This window comes from Hydra vulgaris, chromosome 12, assembly GCF_038396675.1.
Source record: "Hydra vulgaris chromosome 12, alternate assembly HydraT2T_AEP".
Taxonomy (NCBI): Eukaryota; Metazoa; Cnidaria; class Hydrozoa; order Anthoathecata; family Hydridae; genus Hydra; species Hydra vulgaris.
The window spans coordinates 79,325,001-79,336,180 of record NC_088931.1 but is presented as its reverse complement, the minus strand read 5'-3'; the positions used below and the strand labels follow the sequence as shown (position 1 = coordinate 79,336,180).

General features: G+C 27.5%; 1 protein-coding gene across 1 annotated transcript in view; it reads left to right on the top strand.

Annotated features, from left to right (window-relative positions):
• Window positions 1-7,938: 7,938 nt before the first annotated feature.
• LOC136089045 (plasma membrane calcium-transporting ATPase 3-like) overlaps window positions 7,939-11,180 on the top strand; it is a 37,601-nt gene continuing 34,359 nt past the window's right edge. Inside the window, 4 exon segments of the mRNA XM_065814581.1 lie at window positions 7,939-8,203; window positions 8,206-8,386; window positions 8,388-9,222; window positions 9,225-9,347. Coding sequence (XP_065670653.1) covers window positions 7,954-8,203; window positions 8,206-8,386; window positions 8,388-9,222; window positions 9,225-9,347 — 1,389 coding nt within the window. The 5' untranslated portion in view covers window positions 7,939-7,953.

Sequence of the window (11,180 nt, the reverse complement as noted above, 5' to 3'; positions counted from 1 at the left end):
TTAATGCAGTGTAAAACCATATACATAAAGAAAAATACTATAAAACAGGAAAAGCCATGATAAAATATATTTCAAGCCTTTTATTTGTGTTTTTTTTATAGCAATGAATTAATAACTTATTGTCACACAAAAAATTCATTACTTTTTTAAATTCTATTGAGATAAAACTATTGATAAAAAGCTTAAGATAAATAGGATTATTTTTATTTATCAGAATACAAAAGGGGAAAAAAAAACACAAAAACAAACAAAATAAATACTTAGGAAACAAAAAGCTGATTACACATTGTTAAAAGAAGCATCTTTGTTGTCTTTTAATATTATTATCTTTTTTTGAATAATTTACTTAAAGACAAAAATTTCTTTAGCTAAGGTATTACTGCAATCCTTAAACAACATGAAGTCTCATTATCTCTAAATGTCTGAATATACACATCGAATTACACTAGAGTACAAAGTGCACAAATAATTATTTCCATGAGCAGTATATATATATATATATATATATATATATATATATATATATATATATATATATATATATATATATATATATATATATATATATATATACATATATATATAAAATGCCTGGTAATCTAGAGATAAAGCATATATTCCATCTGCAAATATAAAGTGAGGCTTATCTATTTAATACCACGTAAGCTATTTATGACACACAATAATTAAGCAATATGTTTTCTTGATTTAAAGATGTGAGTGTAGAAATAAAAATTTTAAAAATCATTTAAAAAGGCAAACTTGAAATTAAAGTTACTGTTGCATTGCAAGTGTGAAAAAATAACTTTAATATTAAGAGTGATGCAGATGATTTATATTTAACACAATGTTGTTTGCAACTGAATCAGCTAAAGTATCATTTATTTTTTAATAAAAAAAATGGCATTATTCTAGCACTATATTTTATGCTGACAAAAAAGGTTTGTATTTTCAATACTGATTTTACAATTAATTGTGAGCTTTATTAAAATAAAATAAAACGATGATACAAAGATACAAATTTTGTTTTTCCTAAAAGTATTTCTAATAATATTCAGTTTTTTAAAAATGATTATTATTCTTGAAACTTTAATATAAGTTTGCTTCATTTAGGATTTTACATGATACACTTTTGAAATACTAATCAATATTTTTTTAAACAATATTTAATGTTCAATAGTCAAAGAAATAAATTTTTGCGTAAGCTTTTGTAACCTGGATCTAACCCTTGAATTTTTTTATTTGCAAAACCATAAAAGTTTTTTATTTTAAACTTTTTTTAGATTGAATGTATGTACAATAATTAGCATTTTAAACTTGACTTTAAGGGGCTGAGAGGCTTGATGGATTGCTTTGCAAGGGATTGAATTTTTGAGTAGGGTCTGACCTTCTGTCACCTTATGGCTCGCATTAATCCACTTTTTCTGCAAATCTTTTTCATTCATTAGCACTCCATATGCCGTTTGAAGCATTTTTTTACTTTTTGCTCAAAAATCTACAAGCTTGTTTATACATTAAGGCAACAAAGGTTAAAAAATTTTAAACAGCTATTTTTTTAACTAATATTTTTATTAAATTAGACACCAATAAATTTAATGAAAAAATTCTGAAGCTTTTCATAGCAACCAAAGTATTAAGATTCTAAACTTACAAGCAACAATATTAAGCCTATAAAACTCGTTTTATTAATTAATAAAAAAAAAAAAAACAACCTATCAAAATTTGTAATTAGAAACACCTTAGTTATATCTGTATCTTTTCAATATCTTTGCATGAAAAATATTTATTAGGGCAAAGTTTATTTAACTTGGCACTTTTAAATGTTTTTAAAATATATTATTATACATCCGCAGCTAGTATAATATTTCAAAAACAATATATATAACACACAACAAATTCAACTTAATATAAAATATTCGGTTATGTAACACCTAAACTTTGAAGAGCATAGCTTAAGTTTTCTCTTTGAACAAAACCTTCTGTTTAAAATACTTATTCATATATATGTATACATTTTTTAATGACATCTTAATAGTATGATAATATTTATATAAATAAATGATCACATACTATTTGTTTTTTTTAATTTTTTTCTGATTCATTCCCAAAAAAGCTTCAATCAACCACTAATAGTTACTAGAAAAAAAGAGTAATAGAGCAAAAAAATTGAGTAATAGAGCAAGGAAACGGTTGAAAGAATACTTGAATAGTTGTAGGTTGTATGAGTCAAAAAAACACGAAGATGGGAGAGAGTTCCAAAGAGTTGAAATGCAAGAAAAAAAGCTAGACAAATAAAAGTTTTTAGACCATGCAGGGACTGTGTGAGAAATTTGTTTATCAAAGACTCAAAGGCCTTGCTAATAACAGATAGAAGACTGATCAGACGATGATTAGAAGGATCAGAATGTTCTTCGAGTTTTTGAAAATTGGACATCTGCCATTTTCCAGCAAGTAGAATAGTAAGACTCAGTCAAGCACCTACTAAATAGTTTAGATAGAATTGACAAGAGTTCTCGAAAACAGTTTTGGACGACGAACAGTAGAAGAGTTTAATCGAGATATGACTTTAGCAAAGGATGCTGGAGTGATTTGAATGTCTAACAATGGGTTAATCTGTTTAATTGGAATGGAAGAAAGAGAATGGCCATAAGATTCGAGTGTCGAATTAGAAGAAAATTTCTTTGCAAATAGTTATGCCTTATTCTTGGGAGAGGTAATAAGATCAATCCCATGAATGAGAGATGTAATGTTAGGCCTGCCTTTGTAAACAAAAAAGTCTCTAGAGCCTAACTACTGACATAAGATACAAGATTTAGTGAAATGAGAATAATGGAGCTGAGCATCTGACAGCACCTTTACACATTGGTATCTTGCAATAATAATAATAAAAAAAAGACACAGAACACAAGCTAGGATCAGAGACAAGACATAAGTCAAAGAGTGATGGTAGATATTTAGGGTAATTGTAAGGAAAACTGGTCAAAAAGATAACTATCTGAGTAAGAGATTGAGAAATGCAGAAGTTATGGACTTTAATGCAAGCAGGGTCAGTGGCATTAGAACCGAGCCATTTAGTGTGATGAACATTATAGTCACCAATGACAACAATGTTGACAGAGGGATAAAGAGAGAGGGCATGGTCAATATAATCAGAATATGCATATATATATATGTATATGTATATATAATATACATATATATTTATATGTATATGTATATATAATATATATTATTTTAATAAAATTGTATCTTATAATAAGAAAATGACTTACAAAGATTATATAATATATATACATATATATATATATATATATATATATACATATATATATATATATATATATATATATATATATATATATATATATATATATATATATATATATATATATATATATATATATATATATATATATATATATATATATATATATATATATATATATATATATATACATATATATATGTATATATGTGCGTATTTTATTAAGTTGGACAAATTAAAGTATTGAAAAACACATGTTTACAACATTAAGTTTCATGCATAAGGAACATAGGAAACATAATATATATGTCATTTATATAAAAGCATTTATGCTTTTTAGGGGTATTGTTTTATGAAGTTATATGTTTTATAAAGGCAATCAAGAATCATTAATTAGTTGTCGATACTTTTAAATTATAAAATTTACAAAGTTTTATAAAGTTTTTTTCTTTAATACTCTGTTTATACTAACACCATGTACCTACACCAACTTATGAACTCTCTTTACAATTTGGTTAGGTACTTTATAAATCATAAAGTTTACAAAGTTTTATAAAGTTTATTTCTTTAATACTCTGTTAATACTGACAATGACACAGCTTTTATTTCAAATACATAATAAATTTTTACTATAAAAAACTGTATAAAACAACAATAAAACATTATTTTTTTATTTCCTTGATAGTTTGAAAATGTGATTTGTTTTTTAATTTAAAGAAAAGTTTTTTCATTTAATTTATTTTCCACTTACCTTCCAATAAGTCATTATAAACTTTGTCCTTTGTCTTTGAAGATGATGCTATGCATTTATAAATATTAGTTTTAGTTTTTACATTCTGCATTTTCTGACATTTGATAGTTTTATTCTTTTCAACAATACTTATTTTGCTGTAGTTTTATTCATCAGAATTTGGTAAGCATTTATGCAATTTTAATTGTTGACCCAAATTTTTAGAAAAGGAGAAACATAAAATAATAGCTCTTATATTCAAAATAAAGGTTTCTGAGTTTAAAATTCTAAAGTTTTAATATCTTGTAAAGCTTTGTAGCTGTCTTTTTAGTTTGATTTCCTCTAAATTATTCTATCTACCAAATTTGTTTATTGATTTTTTATTAAAACGCTGTCAAATAGGGCAAGCTCTCTATAAAACATCAATATACTTGTTATTTATTATTAGTTCTAGACCGTTACATATCATTTGTAAAAAATAAAATTTCAATTAATCTATTTAAAATACTCAAATTTTTAGACTATTCTTGTGGTAATGGATTGTTTTTGCTGTCATTACCACCACACACAACTCATAAACTGTAACCATTGGACTGGTTGAGTAAGGGCAAGAGATAGTATCTAGATAAAAATACTCATCTCGGGCAGGTATTAACTCCATCTAGCTACTGTCTTGTAAGAGGTCTACTAGGCAAATAATTAAGGGGTAAGCAGATTAATTCTGCTAAACAGCCCCAAACACTTCTTCATCTATTAGGCTGACATAAATGTAAACCTGTGTTACATTAACTCCTGCCTAGGATAATAAATGCTGGATATTTTTGACTCTTCTCATAGGTTTTTGATTACGCTTCCTTATTAGTGAAGGCTCTAAAACTCAGTTTAAAACTCAGGCTGGCTGGTAGTAAGGTTTCCCGAACTCTATGGTAGGTCTCAGAGAGATTAATTCCATCATCAGCTGCAAAATATCAGAGTACTAACAATGCCATGTTGCACTAGAATGGTGTCTCTGTTAATGCTTTTGGTGCGCATTGTTGACAAATAAAAAGCACAATGTTACCACTTAGGATTAATTAACTGAATTAGTCAGAAGTTAGGCTCTAGAGACTTTTTTGTTTACAAAGGCAGGCCTAACATTACATCTCTCATTCATGGGATTGATCTTATTACCTCTCCCAAGAATAAGGCATAACTATTTGCAAAGAAATTTTCTTCTAATTCGACACTCGAATCTTATGGCCATTCTCTTTCTTCCATTCCAATTAAACAGATTAACCCATTGTTAGACATTCAAATCACTCCAGCATCCTTTGCTAAAGTCATATCTCGATTAAACTCTTCTACTGTTCGTCGTCCAAAACTGTTTTCGAGAACTCTTGTCAATTCTATCTAAACTATTTAGTAGGTGCTTGACTGAGTCTTACTATTCTACTTGCTGGAAAATGGCAGATGTCCAATTTTCAAAAACTCGAAGAACATTCTGATCCTTCTAATCATCGTCTGATCAGTCTTCTATCTGTTATTAGCAAGGCCTTTGAGTCTTTGATAAACAAATTTCTCACACAGTCCCTGCATGGTCTAAAAACTTTTATTTGTCTAGCTTTTTTTCTTGCATTTCAACTCTTTGGAACTCTCTCCCATCTTCGTGTTTTTTTGACTCATACAACCTACAACTATTCAAGTATTCTTTCAACCGTTTCCTTGCTCTATTACTCAATTTTTTTGCTCTATTACTCTTTTTTTCTAGTAACTATTAGTGGTTGATTGAAGCTTTTTTGGGAATGAATCAGAAAAAAATTAAAAAAAACAAATAGTATGTGATCATTTATTTATATAAATATTATCATACTATTAAGATGTCATTAAAAAATGTATACATATATATGAATAAGTATTTTAAACAGAAGGTTTTGTTCAAAGAGAAAACTTAAGCTATGCTCTTCAAAGTTTAGGTGTTACATAACCGAATATTTTATATTAAGTTGAATTTGTTGTGTGTTATATATATTGTTTTTGAAATATTATACTAGCTGCGGATGTATAATAATATATTTTAAAAACATTTAAAAGTGCCAAGTTAAATAAACTTTGCCCTAATAAATATTTTTCATGCAAAGATATTGAAAAGATACAGATATAACTAAGGTGTTTCTAATTACAAATTTTGATAGGTTGTTTTTTTTTTTTTTATTAATTAATAAAACGAGTTTTATAGGCTTAATATTGTTGCTTGTAAGTTTAGAATCTTAATACTTTGGTTGCTATGAAAAAGCTTCAGAATTTTTTCATTAAATTTATTGGTGTCTAATTTAATAAAAATATTAGTTAAAAAAATAGCTGTTTAAAATTTTTTAACCTTTGTTGCCTTAATGTATAAACAAGCTTGTAGATTTTTGAGCAAAAAGTAAAAAAATGCTTCAAACGGCATATGGAGTGCTAATGAATGAAAAAGATTTGCAGAAAAAGTGGATTAATGCGAGCCATAAGGTGACAGAAGGTCAGACCCTACTCAAAAATTCAATCCCTTGCAAAGCAATCCATCAAGCCTCTCAGCCCCTTAAAGTCAAGTTTAAAATGCTAATTATTGTACATACATTCAATCTAAAAAAAGTTTAAAATAAAAAACTTTTATGGTTTTGCAAATAAAAAAAATTCAAGGGTTAGATCCAGGTTACAAAAGCTTACGCAAAAATTTATTTCTTTGACTATTGAACATTAAATATTGTTTAAAAAAATATTGATTAGTATTTCAAAAGTGTATCATGTAAAATCCTAAATGAAGCAAACTTATATTAAAGTTTCAAGAATAATAATCATTTTTAAAAAACTGAATATTATTAGAAATACTTTTAGGAAAAACAAAATTTGTATCTTTGTATCATCGTTTTATTTTATTTTAATAAAGCTCACAATTAATTGTAAAATCAGTATTGAAAATACAAACCTTTTTTGTCAGCATAAAATATAGTGCTAGAATAATGCCATTTTTTTTATTAAAAAATAAATGATACTTTAGCTGATTCAGTTGCAAACAACATTGTGTTAAATATAAATCATCTGCATCACTCTTAATATTAAAGTTATTTTTTCACACTTGCAATGCAACAGTAACTTTAATTTCAAGTTTGCCTTTTAAATGATTTTTAAAATTTTTATTTCTACACTCACATCTTTAAATCAAGAAAACATATTGCTTAATTATTGTGTGTCATAAATAGCTTACGTGGTATTAAATAGATAAGCCTCACTTTATATTTGCAGATGGAATATATGCTTTATCTCTAGATTACCAGGCATTTTATATATATATGTATATATATATATATATATATATATATATATATATATATATATATATATATATATATATATATATATATATATATATATATATATATATATATATATATATATACTGCTCATGGAAATAATTATTTGTGCACTTTGTACTCTAGTGTAATTCGATGTGTATATTCAGACATTTAGAGATAATGAGACTTCATGTTGTTTAAGGATTGCAGTAATACCTTAGCTAAAGAAATTTTTGTCTTTAAGTAAATTATTCAAAAAAAGATAATAATATTAAAAGACAACAAAGATGCTTCTTTTAACAATGTGTAATCAGCTTTTTGCCTAAGTATTTATTTTGTTTGTTTTTGTGTTTTTTTTTTTCCCCTTTTGTATTCTGATAAATAAAAATAATCCTATTTATCTTAAGCTTTTTATCAATAGTTTTATCTAGATAGAATTTAAAAAAGTAATGAATTTTTTGTGTGACAATAAGTTATTAATTCATTGCTATAAAAAAAACACAAATAAAAGGCTTGAAATATATTTTATCATGGCTTTTCCTGTTTTATAGTATTTTTCTTTATGTATATGGTTTTACACTGCATTAACTGTACAATATAAGTGTACCTTTTTTCTTTTTCTCTTTAGGCTTACTATTTTATAAGATATGGCAGAAGAAGAAAAAAATTTAACAGGTTCTGATGATGGTGTTGATGAGAGTGATATACCAAATAATGATTTTCGTGTTACAAGTAATGAGTTGGTAGAACTTATGGAAAAAACTAATGTGTTAGAAGCCATTAATGACAAATTTAAAAATGTAAATGGTCTTGTAAAAGCTTTAAGAAGTTCTGCTGTTAAAGGATTGCAAGGATTACCAGGAGAATTAGAAAATCGCAGAAAAGTTTTTGGTAGAAACTAGTTGAACCAAAAGCTCCAAAAACTTTTCTTATGCTACTTTGGGAAGCACTAAATGACACTATTTTAAGAGTTTTAATTGTTTGTGCCATTATTTCTATTATATTAGGGATGGTTATTGACAATGTTAAAACTGGTTGGATTGAGGGTTTTTCTATTTTAGTTATTGTTGGTGTTGTTGCCAATTAGTGTTTTATATGGCTGGGCTAAAGAAAAGCAGTTTGGACAATTTGAAAGCAAGATAGATGATGACCAAGTTATAGATGTAATAAGAAATGGTAAAGTTTCAAAGTTGAAAGTAGTAGAGCTCTTTGTAGGTGATATAGCTTTGCTAAATTATGGAGATTTAGTTCCTGCAGATGGCATTTTACTTCAAGGTAATGATCTAAAAATTGATGAAAGCTCATTAACAGGTAAATCTGATTTAGTGAAAAAAAATTTAGAAAATCCTGCATTATTATCTGGTACACATGTTATGGAAGGTAGTGGAAAGTTTATTGTCACAGCTCTAGGTGCAAACTCAAAATTAGGGATAATTACGGTTTTCCTAGGAGCAGGTAAAAATCCAGCTAAATGTGGAGTAGTTCAAAAAGAGGAAAGCAAAGAAGAACAAAAAGAAAGAAAAAATGAAGAAAAGGCCAAATTTATTTTGCAAGTTAAATTAACAAAATTAGCACTTATGGTTGGTTGGATTGGCGTTGGTGCTGCTGTAATCATCACTTTTGTTATCATTTTGAGATTTAGTATTGAAACTTATGCCATTCAAAAAATGGGATGGAGCAATAAACACTTAATTGATTTCTTAAAAGCATTTATTGCTGGGATGAACATAATGGGTGTTGCATTTCCTATAAACTTGCCATCTGCTGTTACTATATCTTTAGTTTATTCTGTAAAAAAAATGTTAATAGATAATAATTTTGTACGTGATCTACATACATGCGAAACAATGGGTAATGCTACAGCAATTTGCTCTGATAAAACAGGTACCTTGACAACAAATCGAATGACTGTAGTTGGAAAGTTACATTCAGGGATCTTACTACAAAGCAGTTTTTAGCTCATGGGTCATTAAAACAAGAGTTTCTTGACCTATTTTGTCAGAGTGTATCTATAAATAGTAGCTATGGCTCCAGGATTAAGGTAAAATATTTAATTAAGAATTTTTATTGTTGTAATAATTCTATTTATTATTATGATTTTTTTAAGAGTATAAAAATTTTTGATAACTTAACGAGTATAATTTTTTTTATCACTTATGTTCATATTTATTTTTAATTTTAATTTATGTTACAAAAATATCACAGAATACACATTTTAAGAATTAAAACCAAAACAAAATTATGAAACTGTGTCTATATTAATCTGTGTGCATAGAAAGAACTCATTGCCACCTAGGAATTAGATGGCATTTGGCCATGTAGGCCTGACTGCTGACCTCAAAATATTTTGGTGAGCAAAAAATTGCTGACCTGCTTATATGCTTTTATTTTAAAACTGTTGTGTCAAACTTTTTTTGCTGACGTTATATCAACCTCTAATAGTTTAAGGTTGGCAAAAGATTGCTGACTTCATTTTTCATAATTCCGAGGGCTATAGCGGGTGATGCGGAAGTTATCGGAAAAACGTCAATAACTTATTTATAAATAAAAACTCAAACTGCTATTATATTTTTTTTAAATAAAGCATTTATCTTTTAATAAAAATATATTATTTTTTATATGAAAAAACACCACCATCTGCAATTGATCTCAATTTTGCTCTGACGCCTTTCATATGCTACTGTAAAAAGTTTAAATCAATTTCTTGTAGTTTTAGTTTAATGCGATCAATCAAAACTTGCTCTGTTGAAGCTTGCCAATCTCCCTCGTAAGCCTTCTGTGCCAAATGTCCCCAAAAATTTTCAATTGGTCGTGCTTGAGGTACATTTGGGGATTGGATTCTTTATCAACGTAATAGACACATTGGTCCATCCAATTTATAGAATCTTTAGAATAATGAGAACTTGCTAAATCTTGCCAAAATAAATAGTTAAATTCTCCATGATACTTGTGAATAAATGGAAGAAGTCGTTTTTCTAAACATTCATTAATATAGATTGATGAACTGATCGCTACAGCCTTGGAAGTGCGAAACAATGGCTCGGACATACCACGGTCAGATATGGCTATCCACCTTAATAATTTTTTTGGAAATTTCTCTTTTCCTATAAAACGAACATTTTCTGGGCATGTCTTTTTGTTGTTTGTGTAGTATCCAGAATTTCCACGCATGTTGTCCCATGCAAAACAAAAGTATTTCTCGCCATCGATGACTAGAAGAGATTTTGTGTTATAGAGTTGGTTAACTAGTTTCCTGCTTCTTTTCTTTGCCTTTATTTGTTGTTCTATAGTGTATTTTGGAGTCTTTTCACGTTTTCTATATTTAATATTCATTTTTGTTTAACTGACGACCAATTGTCGATTGATTTACACCGAATTTAATACCTATTTTTCTCTGACTGACCCCTTTTCGATTGTTGACAAGTCTCGTTAATTCGGCTGTCTTTTCTCTAGTCCAGGATGTCAGACAACAGGGTGCTTTCTATCAGAAAACGATTGAACAGTTTCAAGTCTTTTTAGGATATTATATATTGTACTTCGAGCGAATCCTTCCTTTTCAAAATGATTTACGATTTTTTATATTTTTATATTAGGTTTATTTACAAAAAACATTTTTAGTCGCTTTCAAAAAGATTCTCGTTCAGCTGCATTTAACCTCATTTTAAATAATTGTGTTTCAAATAATAAAGTTTATACTTTATAGAACGGTTACGCCTACGCATAAAACCACAAAAACTAATTATTATGCTCAAATAATAATAGTAGCATTTGTCCGATAACTTCCACATCACCCGCTATATATATATATATATATATACAACCCTCGGAACTATGGTCGGCATTCAGCAATGCCGACCTAACTGCCGACCTAAAA